The sequence below is a fragment of the Dipteris shenzhenensis genome, chromosome 27 (genome assembly GCF_047967505.1).
Source record: "Dipteris shenzhenensis isolate YYH24624 ecotype China chromosome 27, Dip_SZ_1.0, whole genome shotgun sequence".
Taxonomy (NCBI): Eukaryota; Viridiplantae; Streptophyta; class Polypodiopsida; order Gleicheniales; family Dipteridaceae; genus Dipteris; species Dipteris shenzhenensis.
The window spans coordinates 6,021,270-6,035,600 of record NC_141622.1 but is presented as its reverse complement, the minus strand read 5'-3'; the positions used below and the strand labels follow the sequence as shown (position 1 = coordinate 6,035,600).

Below are 14,331 nucleotides of genomic sequence, written 5' to 3'. Positions count from 1 at the left end.
TAACAAAGCTCAACTGCAACCGAAAGAAGCTGCATAGTGCACAAGTGCACATATCCCACACAATGTCCACAACACGTACTTTTTCGAGTGAGATTCTCGTCTCTCGCGCCCTCACGTCAAACCCACATCAATACAGTTGTTGAAGACAATTAGAACTTGTCTTATTCTTTCGAAGGCTTTGCCTTAATCGATGTGCCCTCCCCTTGCCTCGCATTTTCCCGGTCGCCATGAGTCTGCCCGAGTGCAGCAATTTGTCTCCTGATTTCTCCAACCTCGCCTCTTGCCTGTCTGGTTTGGCCTTACCTGCAAGCTCTTTGGATGTCGCTTGCTTACCTACAAGTAGTTGCAGGGTGACGCTTCATGGTAAACCTGCTGATTCGAGACTCTTGGCCAAACATGTCATAAGCAGAAGAGTTGCAAGCTTCACCGACCTCACCCTATGTACGAGGCTGTCAAAGAACAAGAGCTTCGCTGACTTGGATGTATATTTTCGCGAGCCAAAACTACGAAAAAGCGGCAAATTTTATGGAGCTAGGGAAACAATCCACCATACGAAGGATGAAGTATAGTTTGGAAGTCGTAGGACGATTGGAGGGCCTTAATCACACCAATTACTGAAGGGTTTCCCGGCACTGTTATGCACGTGTTAAGGTGAGGCACCAAGTTTCTGTAAGAGCCGCACTATTAGCACACGGAGCTCAAGTTATGGCGAAACATTAGGGCTTGAAGTTTCAGGCAGCAATAGGTTGAGAGTTGTGTGGACGTAAGAGAGACTGAGTACTCCATTCCCAAAATCCTTGAAGCTCCACTGAACTCTCTCCTCAGGCTCTTCTCCTCGAGCTCCTGGAGCTCAGATTAGCAGATCAGCATAGCTATGGCTGCCCCGTCTTCTCCACGAGAGACATCGATCCAAAGCTCCTTCAATGCTCGATCCGCACACACCACAAGCCCTCACGAAGCTCCCCGCAGCTCGAACACCACGACCCGCTCTAATACCAGTTGTGGGGGAAGAGAGAAGCACTCAGGAAGGGATAAGAGGAGACACCAAAAGTGGTGGAGCAAAAGCTACTCCAGCTTATTCCTCTATCATATATATATGAGTATACATGGGCACTGTACAAGTGGGTGGGCACACTGCCCTTTACCCCAACACTTTGTTCATCGGAATGAGGAGGAGCTACTAAACATTTTGTTCTGTAACAACTTTTTACGACTTTTGGCTGAGATTTCTAGAGGGAAGGTCCCCCTCACCACTCAGTGACACTCAGATTTGGTTTGATTATGCACGCATACTTTATGATATCCCAAATCAACCAGTCTCTAACCTCTCACATATGCCACGCCCCATATCCTGCACCCTCTTCACTAGGGGGGGGGGGGGGTAAAGGATGTCGTAATGAAACTTCATAATGGGCGAGCGAAGGATCATGAGGGACTATGCACTGAGCTCATTGCATATGGGATTAACCTCCTAGCCCCAATCTTAGCAAAGCTATTTAATGAAGCTACTTGTTTGAGGTTTCCATCCACTTGGACCATTAACAATATCTCACCCATCCACAAGGCAAGGGATCCCATGAGCCCGGAGAACTATAGCACCATTATGATTGGACATGTCATGTCCAAGATTTATGCATCAGTACTTGATTTCGAGGTCAGTAGATTTGCAGAGTGTCGAGGACTTAGAGCAGCAAGACAGGCCGGATTCCGGCATGATCATGGAACCATGGACCACATTCTCATGCTCAAATGTATCATTGAGGAGGCGGGGCACAGAAGCAGAGGGTTTACTGTTGCTTTGTGGATTTCCACAAGGCATTTGATACAGTTCTGAGAGCCTGCCTCATACAACGCCTACAGGATTTGGGTTATGACCAGGAGATCGTTTGGGCTGTCATGGCACTTTACGAGAGAGTTTCAAGTAGAGTCCGAGTAGGATCTAGGTGGACAGATGAGATCATGAGCACTATCAGGGTCAAACAAGGGTGTCCATTATCACCTATCTTGTTTGGCCTCTACATTGACGAGCTTGAGACAATGATGCAGACACAAGGGGGGTAGGTTGCTCTCTTGCAGGCACGTTGATACAGATATTGCTTTATACAGATGGCGTGGCTCTCTTGTCTTCCTCACAGTAGAGGGGCTCCAAAGATACCTTAATGCACTACAATCCTTTTGTGAGTCTCATGATTTGAAGGTCAACTTGGATAAAACCAAGGTTATGATCTTTAATATATCTCGAGCCATCATGCACCACAAGCAGCTCGCATTTGATGGGTCACCTATTGAGATAGTTTCATCATACACTTATCTTGGGGTTGTCTTTTCAAGACCCATCTTCACTATGAGACCCGCCATGCAGGCACGCTTGAGCAGAGGATATGCTTCATTGGCTAGGTTGGGGGCCAGATTTGTCGGATATAGAGAGTGGGCCTGTGTGGAGCGGCTACAGGTTCTCATGTTATCAGGGATCATTCGTGGTAAGCCATTCGTTCCTCATCAGATCATTCAGGCAGAGTTTGGGTCATCCCCATTATAGCTAGATGCTGCATTTCAGGTCATCACGTATCTGTACCGAGTCATGGAGTATGGGGATTACACCTCTGGGCATAGCAGGCTACCATGGCTAGCACTGTCCTCTTCTATGGCACTTGCAATAGGAGGGGACCAGAGGTGCTGGTATGCATGCACAGAGGGATGGTTTGAGGGACTGGGGCTCCACATGGATAGACTACCTTCCTTCCAGTATAGCATGGATAATCCGTTTTCTCCCCTACTATCACATGAGGTCAGCCAGGTTATCCGTGAGGATCTATTATAGTAGCTACACACATTTCGGACTTGGTTGGGACTGAGTGATCTTCCAGTGAAGCTTATCTTCTATAGAGATCACTTCTTACATATCACAACAGGGGGTCTTCATTGACCCACCAGGATACACGCAGATTTACTTACCCCACTCACTGAGGATCTCTCTTGGGTGTTTTTGGGTCTCTTCACATAGACTTCGTATCGAGAGCGGCAAAGCAGAGTGACTACCTAGGGAGAGGCGCATATGCACTTTGTGTGACATGCAGAAGGTTGAGACAGAGGAGCACTTCATCTTCAAGTGTCCTGTTTACTATGAGATCCGAGGGTGTTTCTACTACCTCTTCAAAGACAGCTATGGGATTTTGGCCCGATTCATCTCCTACTTAGACCAGGATGTTTCGCATACTTCGAGCACAGAGATAGGAGCATACTTTTTCCTTGGCTGATCCCTCTTAGAGCTCTATCACGGAGTTTTTTCAACTAGATCACATGGACCCCCACGAGATGAGGCCTCGACACGACCATGACCAGGAGCCTATGACCCGACAACTCAGACAGAGGGTTGACACATAGATCACCCTTAGGGGACATCCCCTCCCTATTTAGAGTCGGGTCCCACGTGACGAGGGTCACAGTAGTTATGGTTAGATGTAGAGCTAGACATGTCAAAGCTGCACCTTTGAGTGGCCGACATTACTCTATCGTTGATTTCATGCCCCCATTGCCTCTATCGCTGATTTCATGCCCCCATTGCCTCATCCACCTTAATGTCATGATGATGATGATGATGACAAGATAGTCGACTATCGACATGACTATGTTGTACTTAGGACTTAGTACTACCAGTCTGCATTTTTTGCATTTGCATTGGTGTGGATGCTCGCTTAGTAGCTCCACCACCACAGCTCGTTTGTACTAGGTTTTTCACAGTCTCATAGACCCATCGGTCTTTTGAAGACTTTAATAAACTTTCTCTCTCTCTCTCTCTCTCTCTCTCTCTCTCTCTCTCTCTCTCTCTCTCTCTCTCTCTCTCTCTCTCTATGAAGTCAAAGTTTAACATAAAAGTATCTTAAAAAAGGTTATTACATGTATGTGTGTGTGTGTGTGGGTGTGTGTGTGTGTGTGTACATGTGTTTGTGTGTATGTATGTATGTATATATGTATGTATGTATGTATGTATGTATGTATGTATGTACGTACATATGTATTTTTATGTGTGTGTGTGTGTATGTAGAAACGTGTGTGTGTATATGTGTGTGTGTGTGTGTGTGTGTGTGTGTGTTGTTACGGATAAATTTGACCAAGGTAAAAGGCATAAATATGTGTGTATACTTATATGTGTGGCAATAGTATAATAAAATATGGTGTGCATAGGCCAGGGTTGAGGTGGTAGGGAATGATTATGTGCCACCCTTCCATGTAAGAGGACCCATAAGGTGTGTTGTACATAATCCGTGGTAGTAATATTATAAAATGTTAAGGTGGCATGGTTCCTCCATGTGCCACCCCTCCACCTAGGTGGTCCCATGCTTGCATTTAGTGAGACATGGCCCAAGGACCATGGGAGAAGTAATATAAAATAGGTGGAGATGGATATTATATTGGATTATTCCCTCCATGTAGGATAGGCCCATGTGGGGGGGGGTGTAGATAGTCTAATAATGCAAGTTAAATAATGGGGAAAGTAGGATGAGGTGGCAAGATTCCTTGTGCCAACCCTCCACTTGTCCTCCTAGATGTTTGAACGTATTATAAAATTGGGAACAGACCAAGGGAGTATCTTAGACTTGGGATATGGGGTTTGATTTATGTGGAAAAATGAGGCAAAGGGTTATCACACACAATTGAGAGTGTGTACCCACCTAGCCCACATGGGAGATTCCTCCACATACACCATGCATGTGGGAGGATGCATTTATTGGGAGAGACCCCCTCTCTTGGCTATAAAAGGAAGGGGCTATTCCTTGATGTGACATGCTCATTCTTGTAAAGCCACCTAGCTAGTACTTTGATTTCCCCCATCCTTCCTTTCAAATAAAGCATGACTCTCTTTCCTTGATGTCTCCATCTCTACATTCCACCTCCCATCATGTACATGCTTCTCTTCCCCCTCTCCCTTCCCCATTGTGCCATAGTCTCCCCCTTCATTCCCACGCTCTTTATCCTTTTTCCCCCACCCATCTTAATGCTTCTCTCCTCATGTTCCCTTTCCCCCATGGCCCTCGAGCGTCGCCATGCCTAGCATCTAGCCTCATGCCTTGATTTCTTTTCTAGTTAATAGAATTGGTATGGCTGCTGGGATTCGAAGTCTCCACGGCTAGTGGCATAAAATTTGTTGACATCCGTTACTCCCACAATTGTGTGCGGTTTTGCGGCATCTTCTGCTCGCGGTTCTCCGTTTCTACGGCAGCTACAAAACTTCTCTATTTTTGCGCCTCTAATCTGCATGTCTTCTGCTCGCGGTGCATCTCCATGCCCTTTACTCACGGCTACAAAACTCTTGCTCGCGGTTCTTGCGCATCCGCGCATGCATTCTCTGGTCGCGACTGCAACTCGTGATTCTTGCACATCCACCCGTGCATGCTTCTCTGGTTGCGGCTGCAAAACTCTTGGAACACATACGTCCCTTTATCCTCTTCCTCTTCTTACGTTCTCTGGTCGTGTTGCAACTCGCGGTTCCTGCATATCCGCCTATACATGCGTTCTCTGGGTGTAGTTGCAAAACTCTTGTAACACATGTGTCCCTGTATCCTCTTCCTTTCCTTCTCTTTCTCTTCTCCTCTCCTCTCCTTTTATTAAGGAGTGGGAATTGAACCCAAGACCTCCCCATTCACAAACGGAAGACTTACTAATGGGCCATCAAATAGGAAGTGATCAAAATGTAATGATATTGCTTATATGTTGAAATCTCATGAACTGTAATCTCTAACTGTGGGGATTTTTCTTTTTCTGTAAAAAGCAAAAGTATTTCACTTCATGTGCTCTATTCATATCTCATACTAGACCGCAGATTCTGAACTTTTTCAAGTTCACTCCTTGGATGCACGTCACATGACGAGGGTGGATATTTATGTCACTTCTCGACGACTTTAAGGATTTGGTGCTTGGTACTCCACTCATTACGGCTACCAATTGGCGAGATCTCTTTCTTGATCTTCATGTTGATCTTCAATAACTGATTGTACAATGCATTGCTCGAGGAGACGGTGGGTGGGACGATACACCTTGGATGGTCCAAGGTGAAGAACTAGTGATACACTGGGAGGCCTTTGATTCCATCTCTACTCATTGTGCAGTGATTGAGCTACTTGTTGCATCGGAGGTAATTAAAAGAGTGACATTATTCCAAGGGTGGGATGATCCACAAGCTTGGGGTGGGATTTGGCGCATCTGCTTATCAATTCATGTGGATAAGCTCGTCTTGAATGATTTCTTCTTGACCTCACTACAAAGGTTTCTAGGGCTCAGCTATGGTTGGTAATGTTTCGACCAAGGAATCCCTTTGTACCTAATCAACCCATCTTGGATCCTTCAATTTGACGGAGCATACAAACCTTCGACCAAGGCTGCTGGTGTGGGTGTGAAGCTCACTTCATTGGGGGGTGAGGTGTATTGTTATAGCAAGTCTGCACGTGCAAGTACTTGCAACCAAGCTGAGTACTCAGCACTCATTTTTGGGCTACAAAAGACGCAAGAACATTATTTCAAGCAACTTGAGGTGCGAGGAGATTCTCAACTCATGTGTGAACAAGTTAGTGGAAGGTGGAAGGTGCGGAGCGAAGGCTTAGTTCCACGACATCAATAAGCATTGGAACTTCACAAACAATTTGAAGAGGTAAAAATTCAACATATCCCTCGAGCTCAAAATTTAGTTATTGATTTCTTGGCACGTGAAGCTTGTACTTCAATCACGCATGAAACGAGTGGAAGCACCGCCCTAATAAAGGCGCAAGCCACGAATGAGGGTGATCATTTGTAAGGAATGCAAGGTTGTGGTCATCATGAAACTAAGTGTTGTGCATATTTGATACAAGTTTACCGACTTCAAAACATCATTAGAAAGGTCTTTAAGGACATTGCTCAAAAGAAGGATGCCAAACCGCACATCCCTTGAAGAAATAGCATGGCGACTACAAGAACTGGAAGAAGCTGAAGGTGACGTGCAAGCTCTCCAACTGTTGACATTTGTCATGGCATTCTTGTTTGCCTTGATGAACAACCTCATGCAACGCCATGTCTTTAACCCTCGCATGTAAAGATGGATGCAATATCATGCCTCACGACCAATAAGGGTTGGTCCTTTTAAGATTATCTATAAGCTAGATTCTTCCCTTATAGCATTTCACAATACACCAGTCACACCCTACCCTGCCTATGTGTGCTTTGTGAATGTATCTTCACTTGATTTTCAGTTCAAGCTACCTCTTTCCATTGTTTGCCAGTAGATAAGCCTCATTTCGCCCCTCTCTTTTCCATTTTCTAAGCATGGCTGACATTCCCGTGTTCTGTGATCGGGTTGAAGAAAATTCAAATGAGTATCTTGTGGCCTTCAAGTGCCATTGTGTTTCTCTCAACTTTCTTACTGAAGATAGATGGTGGAGTTGCTACCATGCCCATCTTTTGAAACAACTATTTGAGTTAAAAGGGTTATTTGGACACAGTTATATGGAGCTGCTAACATGTCCACCTTTTGTAACACAATTATTTGTGTTAACATGGAGCTTCTATCATGTTAAAAGTGTTATTTGTACACGTCATATGGAACTTTTGTCATTATTCTTGATATTATTAGTGATACAAAATAGTTTCCTTGATTGGACACACCCAATCATGCTCACTTAAATAAAATTGAGATTTTTTACACGTCATATGGAACTTCCATCTCATTACTCTTGATATTATTAGTGATACAAAATGGTTTCCTTGATTGGACACACCCAATCATGCTCACTTAAATAAAATTGAGATTTTTTTTTCTCAAGACACGTGTTACATGGAGCTTCTATCATGTTAAAAGATGTTATTTTCGACACATCATATGGAATTTAGCGATAAAAAAAAGTTTCCTATAAAATCGAGGTGGATGTAAATCTCATACCAATACTTTCACAGGATTAAGGCGGATGCACATCTCGCATTGTAAATCTAGCAGGATCATACCAATACTTTCAGGATGTTCACAGGATCATACAATACTTCAGTAATGTAATGAGTGTGATGAAAATGCGAAGATAAAACTTTCAACATCAAAACATAATACCTCGGCAATGTGATAGAGTAATGAAAATGCATAGACAAAACTTTCAACATCAAACACTAGTTCCAAATAAAAATGCAAGAAAATATAGTCACCTCTAAGAGGAAACATCAATGTGAGAGTAATGAAAATGCATAGACAACTTTCAACATCAAACACGAGCTCCAAATAAAAATGCAAGAAATATAGTCACCTCTAGGAGGAAAATATGCAAGAAAATATACTCAATGCAAGAAATAGTCACACTAAGGAAAACATGCAAGAAAAAATACTTGCCTCTAGGGAGGATACATGGAGGAAAACATACTTGCCTCTAGGGAGGATACATAGCTATGTAAGAAAAAATTCTTGCCACTAGGGAGGATACATAGTTACATAAAAACTCAGGGGTAATTTCATTGTAAGCCTCCAACAAGAATACATAATTTCATTGTGAGCCTCCAATGAGAATACATAGCTCCATAAATAATTAGGCGCAATTTAAATGTAAAAAATATGGTGCACTTCAAATTGAGCGCACTTATAAGCACATAGATTTACCTCAAAGATCGATCAATAGTTACGAAAACATGTGCACTTCAAATACGTACATGGCAAGAGCAAAATCACAGAAACGTGTGCACTTTAAATATGTACATGGCAAGAGCAAAAATTCAATTTGCACGTATTACATTAACTTCAACATTTGCTCCAAGGTATGGTAATAGGGTGTTATTTGGACAAAAGTGTTACATGGGTTAGTTATGGAACTTGTTAAGCTCAAGGAGGATATATTAATGTAAAATAATACGGTTCACTTCAAATTGTGAGCACAAGCTTATAGATTTTCCCGATGGGTCAACAGTTACATAAAAAGAACGTACATGGCCAAAGCAAAATTTTATTTGCTGCATTATTGGGGTGTTATTTAGATGCAAGTGTCATAAGGATTTGCTTATGGTGCTTTACTAAGACGAGGTAACTATCTGGATATTCAATGATTAACATGGCTTATCATATATTGGTTTTGACTAAATGAAATACTCTAGTGAAAGAAAGATAAGTTTGAAGCCCATCACGTTTTCACGTTTTATGTGAAACTCCCTGAACAACACAATGGAGACAGAATATACAATAAATAGAGTCTATTATAACCAATGGATGTCTTTTTCGCCTGAAAATGATATTGAGAAGCCATTGGTATGACAATGGAATTTACATGGGAGTTTGCACAAGTGGATTTGGGAAAACCTCTTTTGCATGTGAGTAGACTTTATTGCAACATATAGATTAGAGAGAATGATCGTTGAATGCATTATTATCCAATACCTAGAAAGAATGGATGGAAGTTCACGTATCGCGGCATATTGATTAAAGAAAACGAGCGTTATATGCTTTATTATCCAGGCAACGTTTTAATCCAACGCTCAAGTGATGCTTTTGAGATTAGGAATAGGATATGCAATAGGGGGCTTATGTTATGAAGGAGAAAAGCATAAAGGCCCAAGAAACACTCTTGAAATTAAAAAAAAGATATGCAAGTGAGAGCTTATGTTATGAAGGGGAAAAACATAAAACTTTGATGTTTTCCTTGCAAACCTTCACTTCTTCTGTACCTCCCCTAAACAAACAATGGAGAGAAACAAACTCCGAGTGTGTATATTATAACTACTTAGTGTTCTTTTTGGTTAGAAATAAAATTAAAGAGTCTACATTATAGCAAACGAAAATGATTATAACAAACGAAAATGATTATGTGAAGCCATTGGTATGAGGAGAATACGAAAGAACGGATGAACGTTCACATGAAGGGGTTTGGGAAAACCTCTTTTGCATGTTGAGAAAGAATGGGAGGTCCACATGAATGGATTTTGGAAAAACCCTTGGGAACACGTCAATAGATTGTATCGCAACATACACATTAAAGAAAATAAAAGTTGCATTATTATTATCCAAGCAACACTTGTGAAATAAGAAAGAAGCTATGCGGACTTGGGGCTTACTTGGGGCTTATGTCATGCCAAGGGAAAAGCATAAAAAAGACCAGCTTCTCTAATGTTCTCCCTCCAAACCTCTACTCGTGTTTTGGATTATCCCACGACATAAATGGGAGGGTAAGAGGGAAAGAGAGGAAGCATAAACTAGAACCACCGAGGTCATAAGAGCCCTATGCTAAATAGGATGAGCGGAGGGAGTTTCAAATGTTTTTGGGAGGGAGAAACCTCCATTGCATAAGGGGAATAAAGGAAACTGATGTATTTCCTTCTCATTTCCCCCATGAGATGAGGAATGTACTCATCGTGCACCAAAGACATGCGATGTACATTTGGAGAGAGTGATGCAAGAAGCAACATAAAGAAACCCGCTTAGCACCACGGCACAACACACACAAGAACATGTAAGGTTGCCCATCAAGTTCATTCCTTCAATGAGAAACCCCACCCATTTTGCAAACTTCATCTCTGGTCTTTGTTTATTGGATTTTATTGCGGTTCCACCGGTTGGCCCGGAAGAATCACAGCTTCCGATTGAGCCTCAAAGAAATGCCTTAGATCATCTACCGGAATGTTGAAGGACGTCGCCAAAATGTCTTCCCTGAGCACCTTCAGGACAGAATTCGACCCTGCCAAGGAATAACACCCAATAGCGTTGCTTCATCTCTTCGCTTTGGTTGCATAATGCTTAGAGCGTAAATCGATAGCTTCAAGGGGGTAATAGAGGAAACGAAGAACAGAACACAAGTACGTACACTCATTAACGAGTTTTGCAAGATTGGTATTAAGACCTGCAAGGAACTGTGGACGGTTCGGTTTGGCCGAGGTACTAAAGCCCATGAATTCAAATGGCCCACTCCTAGACGCAATCTGGCACATTGGGAAATGCTGTGGGACGTAGAACACAGTGCCCTCGCGCAAGGCAGCGCTGGCCGCCTTAGTTCCGTTCGGAAAGGCTATCTGAATCTCTCCATCGCCCCTCGTCACAAGCCCGATTTCAGTTGCCCTCGGATTCCAATGTGGTGCCAACAGAGCTCCCTGCGCACAATCAAGAAAGCAATACTCATCTGCGCATCGTCTTCATCAAGCCACCTCCTCGGAAAAGTTGAAAAAAAAAATTATCATCGACGATTGGGTGAACTTATTGCACTTACCGCCTTCAAGCTCACTGCAAAAGCCCCCTTGTTCACGTCCTTGAGCCCCTCAAAATCATTGCCGTCTGCGGTAGCACTCCATCCATAGGCGTTGCTGAAATCTTTTTTTTTCTTGAGAATGTTGTAAGGCTTTGACGGGTTGTCGTGAGAGAAGCCAGGAATACCTAGGTATTTCCTTAACATCTGCTCGAATGACCAGTGCGATGGCGCTCCTACTTTGGTATCGTTCCTCGGAATAGAATAGACGATGGACCCTTGAGTTTGAGACGTCAGAACGTCCCTAACCTCCTCTGCCGATACCTTATTTTCATACAAACGTGCATCGACTTTGAGATGTAATTTTAAGAAATGAACTTTCGTCGAATAAGTAACAGGCCTAGTCGAAAAACCTGCATTTAAGAAAGAATCGATCTAACACATACATAGAATGCTGTCGCAAGGACGTCCTCGTCAAAACCGGAAAGAACGGGTCTGGGATCTTCCCCTCCAGCAACGAAGAAATTCTGTGCGAAGGCCCCTGAAATTGTATTAGAGATGGGGCAAAGGTAATTTCAAAGCAGTGTTTTTTCCACATGATTTTTTTTTTTGGGGGGGGGGGGAGGAGAGAGAGAGAGAGAGAGAGAGAGAGAGAGAGAGAGACATGAAAGATGTCGCGATTGAACACTGCATGAGTATCCAGTATGCTGAAAATTTGCAGCCTTTGTCCTTCGTCTAAGTTCAGAACGTAGAAGACTGTTCCACCTTCGAGCTTGAAAATGTCTCCCTCTTCCATGTTTGTTTCTTTCAGCTTCCCGTCATCGACCCAAGAAAGCCTCGCTCTACCTGAACGGTAGAAATCACAAATACAAGGGGCCCACGTGAGGTATTAAACAGCACTCGGACACATTTTGCCAAGGGCAGCCAGTTGCCAATAGAGCTTTCGATCAACGATCCTTGTCTACGACACTGAAGGCCGTCGTTTGTATGTAAAAGAAGTGAGAAATCCTTGCCTTTGTGGACGAGGAAGACGCAGCTGGCATCGATGTACTGAGGCAGCAATAAAGCCATGGGCTCCAAAACGAGGAACTTGAGCCCAATCTGCTGTCTCGCCAGGATGCTGTCCCGCCCTCTAGGAAGAATCCGCATCTCCCCAGCCTCCGTCCTGATCAGTTTGATGGGCTTCTCCAGAATGAAAGGGCTCCCCTCTGGCTCATCATACTCGCGTTCCGATCGCTCGTCATCCTCGTCATGTGAGCGATCTGGATCTTGTTTCTCTTCGGGCTTCGGCCGAGCATGAATCCGACCAGGCACGGGCATGATGAGCTGAGGCTTCCAATCCTGATTTGGATCTTGCTCAATATTCTGACTCTGCTGCAGCTGGTGCTCCTCAATGCTGCGGCTTTGCACCGAGCAGCACATCCAACAACACAAGAGCGGAAGCAGCAGCAACGCAACCGGGGACGTCACCGCCTTCATCCTGCAAAACTCCGTAACCATTCTTCTTCGTCGTCGTCTTCTTCCGAAAACAGGAGATTGGCTTCCACGATGTTTTCTGTGATCTTTCTTAACTAGCTTTTTCTGTGATCTTTCTTAACTAGCTGCTTTCTACTTTGAGCGGGTGTGTGTGGCGCTAGGGGAGGTGCCACTTGTCTGCCGTTTTCACATGCTAACGTGAAATTTGTCACCTTCACATGCTTCTCTTCCCGGAGAGTTAGGGGTGGTGTAATTCATGATGAACTGCGAGAGGCTCAACCTACCTTCTTAATTAGACGTGAAGTCCTCACCAATTTCCTCGCGCCCCATCTCTTTGCGTGTCTCCTTATTGGGGCTTACGTGCTGCATGGCAAAACGTTGTTGTCGATGTGTGCTGCATGAGAGTCTTTCGCATCGAGGAAAGAAAGTTTTTTGCGGGTTATGGGTGGCGAAGCTCTCCATACATGGGATGGCTTTGTGTGTCTAAATGGAGACATTGTGGTTCGATGTGTAAGAAGGGCTTTACTGTGACGATTGGCTGTTTGGCTTATTTGTTCTATGCTTGCTACGTGTTTACTTGACCAGCACTAGAGCGTTTTATGAAACTCTAAATAAAATCTTACGCAACCATGTGGCACATTCTAAGCCATTAGATCAATTGGCCTATTATTAGCTACTTACAATATACTTAGCACCTGGCCAAGCATTCTAGTTTGTTCTTGTTGTGAGAAGCTATTGTTAGCTATGGCGAGTGGACGCAAAGCAAGTTATGCAGAGGGACCAAACGACTCTGGGGATTCCATGGATACAAGCAGTGGCGAGTTTCAGAGAGGTTCTTTGTTTTTGGATTCGGGTTTGAGTATTCGTCGTTTGGACTCCTTTGAAACATTTTGATGATATCATTCTTTTCTTTTTGGATCCTTTCCTTCTGTGCTTTCAGGGATGATGAACATGGCAGAGAGCAAGAAAACCTATGCTGATGATGCGGGGTCGGCTCTTCGTGGTGGTGAGACTACCTAGCATTGGCTACCATATTGGCTTTGATTTTTGGAATGGTTAGCACAGCAGGCCGTCCTCGGACCTTAAGAAAGTCGTTTTGGTAAAGCTTTGCTTGAGAAGTGCTTCTCTTGATGAATTTCTTCTAGTCGTTTCTGTATAGCAAAGGAAATCGGTGAATTGAACGTCAATGGTGCCAGGACTGTTGTATATGCGCACCAACACGGTTTAAAAAGCGTGGAAATTCTTCCTAGTATAGATCGTCGTTCTGTCTCTGTTCTTTTCTTTGTCGACAAACGATGAGAGTTATAGCTCCTCTCCGACATGCACTATCACTTTATTGAGGGACAACGATTTGGGGCTCATCCAAATTGTGTCAGCATTTGTATTTGTCTGCAATCATTGTTTGTACCTTGCTTTGCACTTTGTCGTTCGTTCAACATATACGTTTACAATGAAATTGTTTCGAGAATTGCTAGCAAAAGGACGGTGGGTGTTTAGATGTAGGCCAGACCTAGTACGAAGTGCAATTGATGAAAGCTCCTGTTGCAAATGCTCCATTTGTTGCAACTGCGGGGGGTGGAAAAACATACTCAAAGTCTGTTGAAGGTTGTATATCTGTCTTCTCATGTTCAAATCCTATTAGAACTGTCAGTTCTCTTTTCGCATTCGCATCCTGTCACAACTA

General features: G+C 43.6%; 1 protein-coding gene across 1 annotated transcript; it reads right to left on the bottom strand.

Moving 5' to 3' along the window:
- Nucleotides 1-10,358: 10,358 nt before the first annotated feature.
- On the bottom strand, nt 10,359-12,673 carry LOC147883790 (vicilin-like seed storage protein At2g28490). Its single transcript, XM_087399024.1, has 6 exons — nt 12,185-12,673; nt 11,836-12,017; nt 11,618-11,698; nt 11,196-11,495; nt 10,833-11,079; nt 10,359-10,670 (listed from the first exon to the last, which is right to left on the bottom strand). The coding sequence occupies exons 1-6, from the start codon at nt 12,669-12,671 to the stop codon at nt 10,531-10,533; spliced, it is 1,437 nt and encodes a 478-aa protein (XP_087255150.1). The 5' UTR covers nt 12,672-12,673; the 3' UTR covers nt 10,359-10,530.
- Nucleotides 12,674-14,331: the final 1,658 nt, after the last annotated feature.

Coding starts and splice junctions, on each gene's coding strand:
- LOC147883790 (XM_087399024.1), bottom strand. CDS start 12,671: ATGGTTACGGAGTTTTGCAGGATGAAGGCGGTGACGTCCCCGGTTGCG. Junction 12,018..12,184: donor CGTCTTCCTCGTCCACAAAG/GCAAGGATTTCT, acceptor TCTACCGTTCAG/GTAGAGCGAGGCTTTCTTGG. Junction 11,080..11,195: donor TTGCAGTGAGCTTGAAGGCG/GTAAGTGCAATA, acceptor GATTGTGCGCAG/GGAGCTCTGTTGGCACCACA.